The 16937-nt window shown below is 36.9% G+C and overlaps 2 protein-coding genes across 2 annotated transcripts; one reads left to right on the forward strand and one right to left on the reverse strand.

Moving 5' to 3' along the window:
* Positions 1-819: 819 nt before the first annotated feature.
* GCK72_023443 (uncharacterized protein) lies at positions 820-2951 on the reverse strand (the record flags this gene model as incomplete). Its single annotated transcript, XM_003102528.2, has 6 exons — positions 820-922; positions 975-1126; positions 1333-1554; positions 1599-1939; positions 2189-2294; positions 2802-2951. The coding sequence occupies 6 exons, from the start codon at positions 2949-2951 to the stop codon at positions 820-822; spliced, it is 1074 nt and encodes a 357-aa protein (XP_003102576.1).
* A 9447-nt stretch (positions 2952-12398) lies between these two features.
* On the forward strand, positions 12399-13140 carry GCK72_023444 (uncharacterized protein; the record flags this gene model as incomplete). The annotated part of the gene is made up of 2 exons (XM_003102552.2): positions 12399-12499; positions 12858-13140. The coding sequence occupies 2 exons, from the start codon at positions 12399-12401 to the stop codon at positions 13138-13140; spliced, it is 384 nt and encodes a 127-aa protein (XP_003102600.2).
* Positions 13141-16937: the final 3797 nt, after the last annotated feature.

A 16937-nucleotide genomic window follows, 5' to 3' on the forward strand; every position in this document is an offset into this window, starting at 1 on the left:
AAACCGATAAAACGATATAAGATACATATGTTACTGCCAAAAATGTTTATTTATAAGGGATATAAAAGAATGAGGGGAATATATGTCGGGATACCATTAACTAACAATTATGTAGATTGGGATTCGACATGAAAAACATTCAATATTCATCACAATTTCTAACAAACTAGACCGTTTTGACCGATTGCGTAAAATGAAGGGGATGGTGGGGAAACAAAAAAAGTGGAAGAATGAAGGGGCGAAGTTGTAGCACCATGAGGATGTTTTCAGGAGCATAAATATGGTTAAACCGTGTAAAAGTCTAGTTTTACGAACGAATCTGTTTTTGAGAAGGGAGCATTAACGAAATCTATACCGGATTATTTGTACCCTAGACGGAAATGAAATACACAAAACACACCACAAAGAAACGATTGATGGCAAGGAGAAATTTTGGGGAAGTAGGGGGGTCGTTGTCGCTGGCGAGGATACGCGTTTTTTTCTGATGGGATGGGGTTTTGGGGAAGGCAAAGTAGACAATCTATGGCAATTAGCACACACACATGAGCACACACGTTGAAAAATCAAATGAAACGATTAGATGATGAAAAAGCATAAAAACTGGGAAAGGGAGAGGAGATAATCTTAGGGATAATACACTATTTCAAATTTTTAAAAAATCTGGCTAAACGAGGGAAAATATAACATATACTTATCTCCTATACCCGGGCACTTTGTAATCGTACCAGTAGTAGTAGTCGAAACGAAAATGGGTATGTGCAATATGTTTTGGATTAATAAAAATATATGAGGGGAATTAAGAAAAAACAGGCAATATATCTACCAGTACGGTCCATCAGTGCTGAGTGCTTTCCACGAGGCGAATTTTCCCCAGTCGTTGTAATCGAGTTTGTAGGCATCATCTCGGTCAAGATACTTGGATCTAAAAATGTAGACCGTTTTTAATTATTCTCTAAAAACTTTTGGTTACCAACCCGCCGAACAATGAGGCACGACGCTGTTGTTGTTGCTGTGGAACGACTGGATGATGTTGAGCGCAGTGCAAAACGTAGTTGGTACCCGAATTAGAATCCCAGTATTCAGTTTCATTTGCTTTGAAGCAAATGCAAAATTCGATTTGATGGATCTGAAAATTTTTGATTTTTGATTGCTGAGATTCTTCAAAAAAGTGATAATTTATAAGAGAAAAATGTAACTTGACTAAAACTCACCTCTACATGTGACACTACACTAATTTGCACACCCACGTACTAACTCAGCCTCCTCCTATGAATCATTAACCGTACTCCATGTGTTTTATCATATCCCATATTTCCATTATCCAACTCTCACCTTCTCTACGGAAGAAGGAAGGTCAATTTCAAATTTGAAACAATCATAGACTTTGCTGGTGGATGGTTGGTAGATCGCAGCTTTGTCCATGTATGAAATCCATCCATTCATTGTGTATCTCACAAAGACACTCTTTTCAAATGCAATATTGCCCACTTTGACGGTTCCAAGCACTTTGTAACCTTCATTGTTCAAAATTACATTTTCCAACGAGACTTTGTTCTTAAAAATTGGATTGAAAAATGAGAGATATTACGGAGACTTACCGTTTCCAAATTTTCACGGAAGCGAACATAATCAGCAGCAGGCTGTTTGAAAGTAAGATCCCAGACAGGTGCAGGTTCTCTTGCTGCAATCTCTTCTTCTTCGAAAGATTCGCCACGGTAGCGGCGGAGAACGGAAGGGCTCAACTTTGGAGGACAATCACTCGGTTCGGTGGCAACACGGATCATGGTGAGATCTTGTCCACAGTCATCGGCAAATCGAACTGACTTTCTCGACTTCTCCTCTTCTTTGAGTTCAAGTGGTCCAGCACAGAACAGGTCCAAATCATCATTGCCACATTCGCTGCTTGATGAGCTGTGCGATTGATAGTCACTTCCTTCATCTGGAAAACATTGCTAACTTTGTATAAAAAGGTTGGTATAGTGTGTTATCCTATCCAATAAAAAAAACCCAGATCAGACCAGGTTCCTGATTTTGCAAGAACTATCAGTTAGTTCAGAAGATTTATCAGACTAATTACCAAACCATCTAAAAATAGCGGCAAGTTCAATGAGAACATTACAAAACGATTAGTGATTCGAAAAAAATTGAAGGAGACAATCGCATCACTCATCAATTAAGGATCACATACCTTTCTCTTTAATCGTCGTTTCGGAAAGACGCTTACGAACTGTATCCAAGTTCATATGTGTCAATCGCATCTTGTTCAGTCCTTCCGACTCACTCTGGGAGCGAACCTGAATAAAACGTGTGCTATGATGTTCAAAAAAGGGCAGGTCCTATTATAACCGGTGTTGTTTGTTGCAAAAACTTATTTGTGTCGTTTTTCGTTTTATTGACAAGTGCATAGTTCGATAAAAGCTACAGTATACCCGCCTCCAATCAGACAAAAGACAGTCGTGATAAACATGTACACGTGCCCAGTCGGTTTTTTTTCTATATCTAGAATCTTTTAACAACTCCATTACCGATCGAAAGTTCGAAGCAATTTGTGATCTTTCGAACTTTGATTTGCAGAAAATGGGAAACAACTTCTCTTATTTTCTTTCTCTTTTTTCTACATGAGAAGCCCTCAGGCCTAAGAATTGCGCTGCGTCTCCTATAATCTTGAACCCTCTATTTTTTTGATGCGCCCCTACATCGTCACACGCACTGCTCACTTCTTCTCTGACTCTCGTGTATTCTGTTTTTGCACGTCGACTCCAAAGGCCCAAATAAAAGTGCATATAGTTGTTTAGACTCACCTTTAGACTGGATGCATGTATTGAGGTGTCACCAAAAAACGGGAAACTGGCGGCCCGACGACATCCTGGCGACGTGGACAGAACTGAGAATGAGGCGGGTGCCGAATGTGCTGCGCATGTCTCCCATTCTCGTTCGCGCCCCATTTCCATCGGCGCCCTGAAATTGAAAAATTGATAAGAAACATATGGAAGAGCACTGAAGAAGCGAGAAAGTAATAAGCTTTCTCTAGAAGCACATTGATAGAGGAAATAGTCAACATCAAGGAAATAAGTGAGCAAGAATCAACTCTGATCAGCAACAACAACGATGACAACAATAACAATTCAGGAAGAAAAAAAAAACCCACTGCAAACGAACCTAGTCAATCGAAATTTGAGCTCCCGATACACCTCCTCTAAATCTCCAAAACTGTCAATAAGCATAGAAAGTGAGAAACCCATTTTGTGCTCACCGCGACACCCGGCATGAAGTGAGGAGGTCTACTTACTGGCGACGGCAAGAGGGGACCCTCGTAAAAAAGTTTTGTCTAGGGGTGAGGCAGGCCTAGAAGGACTTATCAAGAGAGGAGGGGGGGTTAAAAAAAGGAAGACACGATGCAACAGACGGACGAGTTCTAAATCAATCTGTTGGCGCGGCACAGCGAAAACGGGGAGCAGTGTAGGAGCTGCGGGGGCCATCGGGCTCCACTTCTTTTCCTTCTTTTTTCTTCTTCGACAAGCTCACGTACACACACTCGCATTCACTCATTCTCTCTATCTCTCTTTCTATTGCACCACTACCACTGTGGCCTGACAAATCCTCAATGTGGGCCCCCAAGTTTTTGAGAAGTAAAGAGGGAGTGTCTTTATCTTTTTTTTTTCTTCTTTCTTCTTTCTTGTCAGTTCAGTTTGACATAGAGTCTGGAAGACGTGACAGAGGAGAAAGAGCAGTTGACAACTGTTCCGTCATGAAGTGTGTACTTGAGTTCAAAAAATTAACCTTGAGGGAGCAAAACGCAAACCTCAAAAGTATTCGTGAGATTGATATCACTAGATTTTAGTAAACGTCCAAATAATCAAAAACCCAGTAAATGATTGATAAAGACAAAATTATCAATCGTAGGGTTCAGGTCTCCACTGTCTTCTCATCAGACAGTCCAGTCTGATGAGAACTGCGTAGAAGACCTCCGGGTGTACGTGACATAGCAAAAAAAGGCGAAAGGCGAACGACTCGACTTATCTTCTATGTTGTCTCACGTGGCAAATTCTATTTATTTCCTCTTATTTTCTGATTAACAACATTAAAACTGCCAAAAGGGTAAAAAAGAGATTTGACGGCAACACTTTACGAACAAATACAAACAAAAAAACGACACCGAACGGACAAAGAAAAGTAATGGTGAACGCGTATGTCTTTGCAGTGCGGAGGCACCCAAAAACTATCTGGTGTAGAACCTGCGTCTCGTACACTCTCGACCTCCTCATCACTCATCGTAATCTATCCGGAGATGCGCAATATTATTGATTCTCCGAATATCTCGTAGTACAACAAACTGTTGCTGACTTCATTTTGCTTTGTTTTTCTTGAAAAAATGATACATGAGCTCACGGGACCTAACCTCGTGGTCATTTTCTACTGAGTAGTTATTTGTGAATAGAGATGATATCAGTTCTGGAACAAAAAAGAAAAATAGGTCAAAGATAAGCCTGTTCAGAGAGAGATTTCTCTTCTGAGGTATGAATTGCCAAAGTTATTGAAGCTTTAACTTTGTATTTTGAGCCGGAGTAGGGTTCATTGCACAACCAGCTGAGAGTAATAGGCGTGGGAGGACGGTTATCCTCCACTTGTCATATGGAAATAATTTTTGGCGGATATCGGGAAAAACGAGCAAGTTTGCAAAACTAACTCCGAACACTTCACACACACACAAACGCACATACAAACAAAGATGAATGGGACGGAGCAGAGCAAAGAATGGTCACTTTTTTCTCATGGGAGTTCTCAAGGCGTTTGTGATAAGTGGTATTTTATAACTGTCATTTTTGAGTGATTGTGAGAAGCGAAAAAAGGTTTTCTTTCAAAAGTCAAGTTTGAAACAGATAGATAGGAGAAATGATTTTGTGGTGTTTGTGACTTGGGAGTAGGAGGAGCGAGGTGTTTTCCAGCTGGAAAGAGGCAAAAAGTGATATCAACTGTTGTTGATGGAAAATGAACGGGAATTGGGTAAGACGATTAAAAAAAGTGCTCAATTCAAAGTTAAAAAATCAGTAACCATGCTCTCAGAATATTTGTCGAATTCCAATTGTTAAATTTTTCCTGGAGTTGTTTGCAGTTGAAACTATTATGAAAGTGTTTTAAAGTATTATGTTAAATAGGTAACCTGCAAAAAATTTGACATTAGAAAATGTTTCATTTCAAACTATAACGTTCGAGATCTTATCTTCTTCTCTATCATCAGACAGAGTACACGTTCAGGTTACAAAAGTTATAAGTCTACCAAAGATCTATTCACAAAAAACTGAACACTAAACTAAAGAAGACGAAGTTGTCGCTCGGACACCGAGAACAAACTCCCGAGAGTGTGTGGTGTTGGGGTGGCAAGTGGCTCCTCCCACTAATCTTGCTATCATCGAACGACCCCACCTCCTCGTGTCGAGACGAGACACACGTGAACTTTTTGCAGGGTATGTCCCCAACCTGAACATGAACCTACAACTGTTGCACGTGAATACTCACACCCCGCGGAAGAAAACGATCGGTGCTGGAGGGTCTCCTCTCATTTGCTTCTTTCCGTATGCCCACCGTCACCACAACTGTCGTTTGATGCAACAATGTGTGGCGGAGATACAATATACATACGCATATGAGTCTATCGGGGCCATTTGCCAACCATAGGTGTATCAAAAGTGTAAATACACTATGGGTGATTGTTTTGAAAAGAAAGGCGAGAAGCATTAGAGAGATTACTGTAGAAGACCCCGTAACATAAAGAAACAAAAGTAAAAAAAAAAGAATCAGAAACCGATTTGGGTTTTGTAATTAACGTCATTGTGTCATGTTGAATAAATCAAAATAGATCATCCATTGATACTGTGAAATGTTGCAGATGTCGTCAAGAAGCGGCCTCTAGGTATTCCCTCGCTTGTTCCCGTTAATCTTTTCTCATCGACAGACCAAGTTTCACATTTGCAATAAAAAGCATTTAATGACCATACACATTCCCGTAACTGATAGCAAGGAATACCTTTAGTTGAGTCTTTGATCGTTTCGTGAAGGTTAAAGTGAAGAATGGATGAGGCGATTCTTGAAAGAACTTGTGTAAAGTATCTTCTCCATTCGTTGGGCCAATACTTTGTTTTTTTGCTTTTCCGTCTTTTTTCCGCTTTTCAACGGCTCGGATTTCTTTTACATCCTAATATTTTGAGACAGAATACAAGATGAATGTATGGAGAATTTTTGAATGAAAAAGATTGAGAGAGAGAAGTACTCAAAGAACTGATGACAGACACAAATGACAGCTGATAGATCTCAAAAGTTGTCAGAACTGTTAGATGTATCTGTTTGATCATATGTTTGATAAGTAACTATACCTGATAGTGAGTGATTAATAAAGGTTGAGAGAAAGTGAAGGGCAAAGTAGAGATTGGAAGAGAGTGGTTGTTTTGATAATATAATTGGATGACTCTGATGGACTGATACAAAAAATCGGATGATTTTTACAGTTATAAAGCACAACTGCTGTAATAAAAGTTTAGAGTTCATCATAAACCGTCACCAATAGCTTCTTCAGATGAGATGATAAGTTTTGTTTGCATTAAATGAAACATACAGTAATTCCGATGCATCATCGCACCTTAGGAAAATCTGAAAGCTCAGAAAACTTACTTAGCAATCTTAACAAATATTACAATTGATATGACCCAATATGTCGGTAAAAAATTTATACAGAAAAAAACAGTTCGAATAAGTTTGTTCCAGTTGTTTGAATTCGAAGTTCAGGAAATGGGAAAGGTATGGTAGTACACTAGCCTTGGTAGCGAATTCTGAATACGCTACATGTCTTACTAGGAAAGGTCACAGAGCGACCGTGGAGTTCTGGGATATAGATGAATTTATGTTATTTTGGATTTAGCTATAGTTGGTCCTCTCAGCACTACTTAGTATGTTTGCAAGCTGATACAAGAACAACCTTCAAATCTGTCTAAAACAATTCACGCTAATTGCTCTTCAAAGAAAAATTGAAAAAGAAGACAAGAACTTTTGAGGCATGTGTATATCTTTGAAAACAGTCAAAACCCTCTCACACAAACTATTTGGATCTTTGTAAAGATACTCACAGAATTTGCATTGAAAGTCGCATCGTGGAATAGTAGAATCGATTTCGATACCAGAATTAAATAAACACCAAGTCGATGTTGTTTTATAAATTTATCTCAGAAGGTGACAATTGTCTGGTTACATGCAAAATTAAAAGTCAACGACGTTACAGACCGCTCACACGGTGTTCTCAATGGCCGATAAACAAAAATGAGGCGAGTGGCAAGTAGTTGACAGTTACGCCGAGACTTTTTGTGGGAGGTCCTAACGGATTTTTTGATCTAGACTGGGTTTGGTCTAACTATGAGGAAAGTCGCAACTTTTGAAATAAGTGAACAATGTTTACAAAGGTTTCACAAATCTGAACTGCTGAAAAGTATGAATTCTAAATTAACTGCAGTAACTTTGTACTTGTTCAAAATAAAAATCGAAATAAGGCTTTGAAAAAAGTGCAGTCTGCAATATTTTAAAAAATCTACATAACATTTTATGTTATAAAAGGACAGTATTCCTTCAGAGATGATCTCAGCTCTTACACTCGATGACTGATATTCCCAACATGAAACAAAATCGGGAAACATCTTTCGGAAAACTGGAGTGTCTATTAATAACAAACATATTTGGTCGTATCATTGTCTATATTGGTTTATTAATCAGTCTCCCTTTGCATACTGTATCTAAAACGTTTCACTTCAGAAATGATACTAATCCTCTTATTTTCGAGAAGAATAGTTATCGAAATATCTCATTTCATTTGGTTAACCTTCTAGCGAAAATTGTTTGTACGCCACTCTTTTGCCGTAGTTTCAACTCATTTAATCTCGCGGGAAAAATTTTTCTGATTGCATCACGGATCACACAATTTGCAGACGCAAAGTGCGAGCAATTTCACGTGTTTCACGTGTAGATGCACTCCGATGCACCTACTTCAAGTTCTATGAGCTGATGGGGGTTTCCCGTGAAAAACGACAAAATGTGTAGGAAAATCTTGCGTCAGCCTGATTGGTTGTTTTCAATCTTCTCGGTTTTATGTAAGAAGGTTACAATGATAACGACTATTTGATGTTGGCTGTTTTTACTACCGACCAGCAGGTGTTAAAGTTGGGTAATCAGTTTGATTTTGTGACATTCTCATGATGGGGTTACCCCTTTTGCACAAAGAAGAAATGCATTTCACATGATGACAACGTTAGAAAAGATTGCAGCCCGATAATTGGAGCGTTCTTTGAAGTAGTACAATAATAGATGAGGATAGTGGATCACGTGATTGAGAAGCAAAAGTTGTTTATCACTTATTTCTTCCCGCCACATTGGGGACACCCTGTTTGAGTTCTTTCTTGCGATTGGTTTTTGGACAGCGAGAAGTTTCAACTCTCACTGATCATTTCATCAGATTTGCAAGACGTAGAAGATAGGGCAAAAAAGTTGTTTTTGCACCAGAAGCTTGTTGGATCGCAGTACGTAGGACAAAAGATACAAGCCAGCAATCTTTGAAGACTAACGACTAGAAAGAAAGCAATCCATCAGGAAAGAGGTTACAGAGAAAAAACAAGAAAGAATCAAGCATGTTGTGTGCATCGCTGATTTTTACACCAAAATACTTAAAATGATAACAAATAAATTAATCATTCTCTTTACGCTTAGTTTTTCAAAAGATCGGAGAAAACTGACATGAATGGTTTTTAGGAAAAAAAATCGGTGTGAAACAATGAATGAATTTCGTAAACATTCATAGTTATGACTCATGTTCCTTCTTTGTTGTCCGAAAATCACACCATCAAAAAATATACATTTGATAGAAAAACACCCAGTAGCTAGTCATGTTGGTAGTCCTCAAAAATAATATCAAAGAGCCAGTAGTTTACGGGGGCAAGCTAACCTTTATTATGGTGTACTACCGACATTTCTCTTTGTAAATATTTACAATTGTTATCAGGGGGCAGTATTGAACACGTTTGCTGGTATTTTAGGAAGCGCCATATTGTCGGCAACGGTTTCCAAAAAGCTATAGGTTTAGGTCAAGTAAGAAGTTAGGAGTCAGAGTAAAAGAGCCGAAGACTAGTTATTAAAGATGAAAGTGTGAGAATTATGAAACATTGCAGGGAATTTCTGTTATATGAGAATTTTCTATTATTGATTGAAAATTGGTATGGATTCAAACACAAAAATTGAAACTTGAAAATGTTTGAGCTTGTGATTGATTGGTCAGAGAAAGTTGATAATCAATTACTGATTAAAAGCTTTTGGTTAACAGATGCACAGAAAAACGAGAAAACACAGTTTTTAATGAAGTTGGATATTTTATCAAGATTACTGTAGAAGAACTGTGTCAAAAATGATTTCAAAGCTTTTAGTGTGAATTTAATTTAGAAATCACAGAAAATGTGGTAACTACCAATTTGATGATTTGTAATAAAAATTGAACTCGAAAATTTACTGATAACATTTTGTCCGCTTTTTTTCTTCTCGAAACTTCTTGAATGGTTTTTGACACTTGATGTCTTCTATTTCTACAAAAACACATCCATTAACACGTTTTTTTCTTCTCCCTATCAGTTTCCACTTCTTCAGACGGCTATGTCGTCTATCTATGAAAAACAAAACGTTCCACTTCGTGCAAATATACCAAGCAACACGTGCAGATAGTAGTAATGTACTGGAATCAAGTTTTGTATTGATATTATCACTAATCATCAAACAAATTTTACATTTTCGTTTCCCCGCTGATTTGTATCACACTTTTTATGAAAACAAGTCAGTTACTTGATCGCGTTGATCAAAGATTCATTTCTTCTTCTACAATTTGATTTATAGAGGGGAAATGCATATGGAGAAAAAAAAAGATGGTCGAAAATTATCAACAACAGTTCAAGTTACACGGATAACCGGTTTTCGAGAAAAAATAGATAACAAAATGGGATGAATAAATTATTACTTATTTCACCTGAATCGACATTAAAGTTAGTGAACGTTCTCTGGTCTTCACAAATTTCTCCGAAATAAGAAGGAGTAGTTTAGAAAGAAATATAACTAAAGTGGCGTTGATTGAACTGTGATAACAATTAATGACGGTCATTTGTGCTTTTCACTATCAGTTTGTCTCGGTGGAGTTTTTACTATCCGAACAGAAATAAAAGTCGAAATCAAAGGCTATTAAGGTTATCAGTGCAAGCTAAGCAGATTAATAAACTGTAAATACTAATAGACTGGAGACGTTGTGTTTGGCATGTTGAATGGTTAGGGGCGGAAGTGAAAGTAAAAAAGTGCAAATCGCTTACGTGAATTTCATGTTCCAGCTCATTACTTTCAGAAGTCGGAATAATAGGAATAATAAGATGTTCGAAGCAAAGATCTGGTTAGTGTTCTTTCTTAATCATAATTTTACGACAAGACTAGTGGATCGTAGGTCTTTTCTTTATTTCTCCCGGGAGATGGATCGTCCCATTTTGCTAACACTTCTCGTTTCTACTCTCCTCTCTCTTTTTGTCTCCGAGTCTCTCGACACTGTTGTTTGTTGAAAATGAAACGGAGCGTTTTGGTGTGCAACTACCGATGGTGAGGCTTCACGTGTAGCGCCACGTGTTTCACGTATGAGATGAGACTACTTGCAAGCAATCCGGATGGGAAGATCGAAAATAAATGAGCCTTCTATCTTCTCTTCTTCTTCATTTTTGTTCTTCTCATCGAAATGTCTCAATATTTCATTTTGGAAAAACCCCCTCCAATCGTTTGATGCCAGGTGGTACCTATCACGACGACGGAGTTCCGATAAGTGGTTCGACAAGATAAAAAATGAGCTGATTGAAGCAATTTCACTGTTCACGTTCAATATTGACATTTAATTCTGCAAGTAGTAATAGTTTTCTATTACACATTCTGAAGTATCAGCAAAACGATGATCAATGGTGTGATAATTGTTGTTTTACAACTGAAAACTACCAAAACAAGCATGGTTTCAACGCGATTACTATGATAGCAAGTAGAGGACTTGAAAAAGAACATTTGAAAGGGAATTTGTGCTTACTCTGCATCTGAAACTACTTTCTTGCACATTCCTTACTGATTATCAACTCAAAATGTGATTAGTTCAGACTTGATAACTTAGACACAAACCGAAAACTAGAGACTGAAGTAAACTAACTTACGGAAACACAAAATTGAATGATAAAACTAACAAGACAAAAGTTTCTTGTTCTATTTTTTATTTAAAAACACACGAGACGCTTTATTGGGTCATATGACATAATTAAGATTGCCTCACGTTTTTTTTTTGAAAACGTGCCTGGCTTCAAATCTAGTTTTTTTCTTTTTTGAAGAATTACTATGTAGTTCTGTGAATAAATATTCACTTTTTTTTGAAACTTTCCGAAAATTTTAATGCATAGTTAATAGTTATTAACTAGGCTAAATACTAAAAACTTCAATGACAGAAGTTAAGTTGCAATAACTTTGTTTGCAAAAATATGGATCACCGTCAGTACAATCAAAAAGGTTGAGATATTTGACGAAGCTATTTCTTATACGATGATACATTTTTGCCAACCTCCATTATCTCTGTTCTAATTTGATAGTTGAATTGTGTTGTCCTGTTTCATATTTTCTGTTCATCTTATTCATAAATCAGTAAATTTCCGGCAATTTTTCTTACTGAACCGTTTCAAACCACAGTTTTTTTGAAGTCACGTGACGCTCCGATCCAATAAACAAACTTCACCCATAAACCTGTTGATCTTCACTGATCACTTCTACAACCTTGACAAAAAATATTCCGCGAATAAATAGAAAACAACAAGGAAAATCCAAAGCCAAACCAGCAAAGCCATAATTCACTCTCCAGGAGACACAGGCCAAGGCCGACACAGTTAGATTCTCAACTCACTTCATGTCAATCAGCAGGAAGATGATGTCACGGGAATTATTATTACCGAGAGAAGATATATAACTTTTTGTTGTATTTTAATGTGTTTTCCTGGCTGATGACTTCCTTTTATATCGAAAACCGCGGACACAGACATTTTTAGCAAAAAAGTCAAGTACAAGGGACATATTTTTCTAATTGACCAAATTTGATGCAATTTTTCAATGAAAGTGCAACTTTTCATATGTTTACAGACATGTTGACATGCACTTTACCATAGAAGTGCATATGTTGTTTGCTCGGAATGCTTTGCAAGAATATGAAGGTCCCCTCCTCATAAATTCTCCGCGTGCCCCTTTTCATGTAACCAGGGCAACGCTCAGCTCGTCACTTCGTATCGAATTTTCTATTTCTCTACCCTTCTCTCTCTCTTTACTACAAAATGGCATACATTCTTGGATTTGGCGATGGTATTTTGATTAGTTTTGGGATTATCCTCGGAGCACTACTACTATGCGTTGTGAATGGGCGATCGAAAGGATTGTGAGTGTAAATGCTTTTCGTTGAAAAGGTGTAACGGGTAGAAGACAGAACATACAAATACAAAATGGATTCACAATTCTTTGAATTTATAATCCAGTCTACATAAGCATTTTGTTTTGAGATATCGTGATTATGGTTTTGCTATTTCCGAAACGAAGAGTAAAATGGTTGAAACACGCATTTTTCTATAGGTAATTTCAAAACAAGTATGTTAAATAAGTAATATTCTGTTTTCTACCCGTTAGAAAAAATATAATGTAAGAATAATGGAAACAGGAACAATATAACTAGATAAGCTAGCCAAAGTGTGTCTAAAATGAGAAATCGTATCATATTTCCAATAATGTTCTATTTTCAGGCCTTCCGTGATAACGTATATCATAATTGCTGCTCTTTTGCTTCTTCTTCTTTTCTGGTGGCCTATCAAAAAAGCTGATGAACCTGCTGTGGAGCAACATGAAAAAACTGATATCATCCTTATTCCACGTGTGATATTCCTTATTTTGCTTCCGTTCTTCACAATCTATCTCATTAATTTGTATGTTCGACACAATTTATTCAATGTTGTAAGAGCAGAGTCCACGTCTGAAAGACATGGGCATTCCTGGTTGATGGAAACAAAGATTGCAAGAATGCGTTGATAAAAGAAACTGAATAAATTGATTATTTATGTGTCTGTTTACTCAAATAACAAAGGTCATTTATGTCTTAAAAAGAAGAACTAAGGTCTTCTCACCGGAAATTGAATCTTGCACGTTTACAAATAATATCTATTTCCATTCAGTGAGACAATTAGTGTTCTCTGTGTTCTTTTCGATAGAACAATTGGCAGATTTTTCTGACTAACTTTCATCAACTCAATCACGGAAAACAACACCTGCGTAATTAAATTGCACAATAATCTCAAGTCTGTGAACTGAACGTAATAGATACATATTGGTTTAACACTGATTATTTTCAGTTCAATCTACTGTTATTAAATATCAGGTGTCAGCCTACCCACATATTATTAGTCATATCGTATTCAGTTATATTTCAAGTTTACTGACTTTCCCTATTGCTCAAATATTCAAAATTTCCTTATTTCAAAAATCACAACTGCACTAGTGTTTGAAATACACAACATAAATCAACTAGTACTCTTTCGATTCAAAATGCACTTTCAACTCAATCTTCTGAGATTTCCGTTCTATTTTTGTTCAAAATCTCAATTAACACGCTTATGTCCCCCTCAATTAGACACAGAATTTTATAATTGTCTTTTTTTTTGCGCCACATTTGCACGTTTCATTGTCCTTCTCCTCTGCTAGGAGATCTTCTGAGTTTTATGACTTCATTTTGACGGAGTGAATGACAGGCAGCGGTACGAATAGCCATTTAAAACAACAATTTATCTTATGACGAGGGTTTTCAAAAGATCAATTGAAATTATTTCAAGAGATTCGGATCAATATGACTGTAATATAAATGCACAAAATTTTCGAATTTCAAAGTTTTGAACCAAGTCTAATGCAGGAAGACCTGAAATCACTTTTAAAAGTTATTCACAAAATTACAATATAGACAGTCTTACAGCAAGAGTTTTAAATATTAGGAATGAGGATATTTATATTTTTAAAGAAATATGTTAATGAACGCGCACTAAATCCCCTTTTTCCTGTCGTCACCGTACAACCTCGTTGAAACCCCCATGACTTGAAATGTTTATTACGCTGCACAAATTCAATCAAACTGACCATATTTATCATTGTCAAATATCTGGTATTATTCACCCTCTAGATTGGATATCGACACCAAACTTTTTCATTTTCCTACCAAACACTCACCGTCATGCACCACAAAATGCATAATAAATAAGGTAGACAAAGTCACAATTGTTACCACACCTACTAGTCACAACTGACAAACCCCTTCTCTATAGCCTCACATTTCTTATTCCGATTTCATTGTCGTTCCTTTTTCATTCTCGTCATTTTTCCCATTTTTTATTTGCTCTGCTCCTGATTCTGAATTTGATGAGAATTCTAGAAATGATTTCAAATGTCCTTGTAAACCACCAAGGGGATAAGATGAAAATGAGATGATTGCGTAGGACTTGTACCACTGTTGACTTTTCCCTCCGGAAAGCGAATTGGGTCCTGAAGAGGCGGCTTATTTCAAATTTTCACCCATTTCGTCATCGCTGTGCAAACACTTGACTATCTAATTTGAATTTCGAACAGAATTTGTTTTCTTGCTGATGGGAATTGGTTTTTTTCTCCATTTTTCCCACATAAGTGCTGCAACCCGGAACAAAAAGTTACAGATAACACAGATTCAGTGATATCTGTTTGAAAACATTTTGTTCTTTGCTCTGACGTCTAATCAAAATGTTTCCCCAGACTTTATAGAATAACAGCTCAAATTGTGACTTTCACATTCTACGTCGTGGCTATTTTCTTGTTTATTCCAAGAAATTTGTTTTTCTTTGTCGTAAAAGATACGGATGGATGGGTATGCTGAAAAGTCCAAAGTGTTCCAAATTGAATATTCCACGATTTTGCTCTGAAGAAACCGCTCAACAACTACAGAAAAGGAAGAGTTCGAACTAGGTCCCGTGGTCTAGCTGACCTGAAACAACCATCATCTTGTTCCTACGACCCATAAAATTGTACGCAAAAAAATGGAATCATGATCTACTTCAATTTTGTCTTCTCCAATTAAAAAACAAAAAAAAACGCGGCTACCGTAGTTTTTACCACCTACAATTATGAAAACAAGGATTAACGAGGCACCATAGTTTACTATGAAAGATGATTGTTTTTTTCCGAATTAACGACATTGCGTGCTGTATTATGGCACCTCAAACCGGATACAATTATAACCGGGTTACGTGATGTCTGTGAGTCAGATACAAAACGAAAGGGACAAAATACGTGACCACGAATTGGAGGATCTTCGAGCCCGAAAATGGAGATTTATAGTTGTCTGACTGAATGGAACCAAGGGAATGAGGAGAAGACCTGCTGAAATGAGTTGGATTCTGATATACGTCATTTTATTTCTGATAGGTTTTCTCGCTTACATATTTTCCTATAGTAGTATGTGCTTATGAGAAGTTAGTCCTTCAACAGATTTCAGTCATGTCTAAACACTTCAAACTCAACTTCCTCTTGTTCGTTTTCTTTTCGAACGTCTCTCATGTTCTCGCATCAAAGGAGATCCTATCTTTTGCAAAAAAAGATTTAGAATGAAAATTCATTTCCATCCTGCCACGTCACATCACTCAATCTTTGTGAATGTCAAACGACGACACGCCAAAAGAAAAAATGAAGGGGAGAATAAAGAAAATCTCAGATTACACCTCGCTGTTACCCTTCTTTCTCGAGTTAATTCGGTTTAAATCTAGAAGCTGGTGCGGGTCATTCTTTTGCCACATCTTTATTTTTTGTTTTCATTTGTTTTCCTCCCACGATTACGCGCTCTAACAATCGAAAAATACCTTAGTATCGTTTATTCACAATTATTCTTAAAAAACAAACTCCATTAATTTTTCTCACCCGTCTGATTCTCGATTCCCAGAATGGCAAATTTCTATTTTTCCTGAACTTACTTACACATTACTATCGTTCAATTTGAGTGACAGCTCACTCTTCGATCTAACGATCATGTGGCGTCAAACTTCTTCCGAATCCAGAATTCATAAGTTGAACATGTCAAATCTGATTTCGCTCCCTAAAAAACACTATTCTGCCAATGATCTTGGTAGACGAAGTAAATCCAATATCTTTTCTTTGAAGTCGAGTAGAAGGGTTACCATTAGTAAATTTACAATAAAAGGTAACTGATATGTTATTCTTTTGTTTTCCATTGTTTCTGAAATTTAGTTTGACTTTTCTTTGGACGAAGTAGTGAATTTTTGGAATTGCAAAACTGGCTTCGATCAAATTTACTTGGAGTCCTTTTTGTAGTGCCACTTGATTCGTTACCACAATCAATAGAGTAACTGGATACATTTGAAACATAGTCAATGGGAATTTTTGAAATTTCCACTGCAGTGAAACTTCAGTTTTCTATATAAGTCGTTTATGTATCTAAAAATGTGGTTGACTCAATTTTATTGCACTAAACATCAACTGACGTGTGCCGTGAATAATCTAGTAATCTATTATGTTGACTTACTCTGGTAAGTAGGAAACATCACCTTGTGAGAAAATTGTTTTTGGTTTTTGTGGTAAGAAAATGCGGTAAATCCTGCGCCCCAATAATACAATTTGTTAGGTTGAACGAAGATTCTGTTCTCCAAACTAATAGCTCAGACAAATCTTGTCGAAAGACTATAGCCCGTTTGAAGAAGTCTCTGAAGTGAACTATTCTGAACATAAGTGTTTTGTTAAAATTCAATTTTTGATGTCCCAAATGTCGTACTATTTTTTTGTACAATTTTCATATATGTACT

Source organism: Caenorhabditis remanei, chromosome X, assembly GCF_010183535.1.
Source record: "Caenorhabditis remanei strain PX506 chromosome X, whole genome shotgun sequence".
Lineage (NCBI taxonomy): Eukaryota > Metazoa > Nematoda > Chromadorea > Rhabditida > Rhabditidae > Caenorhabditis > Caenorhabditis remanei.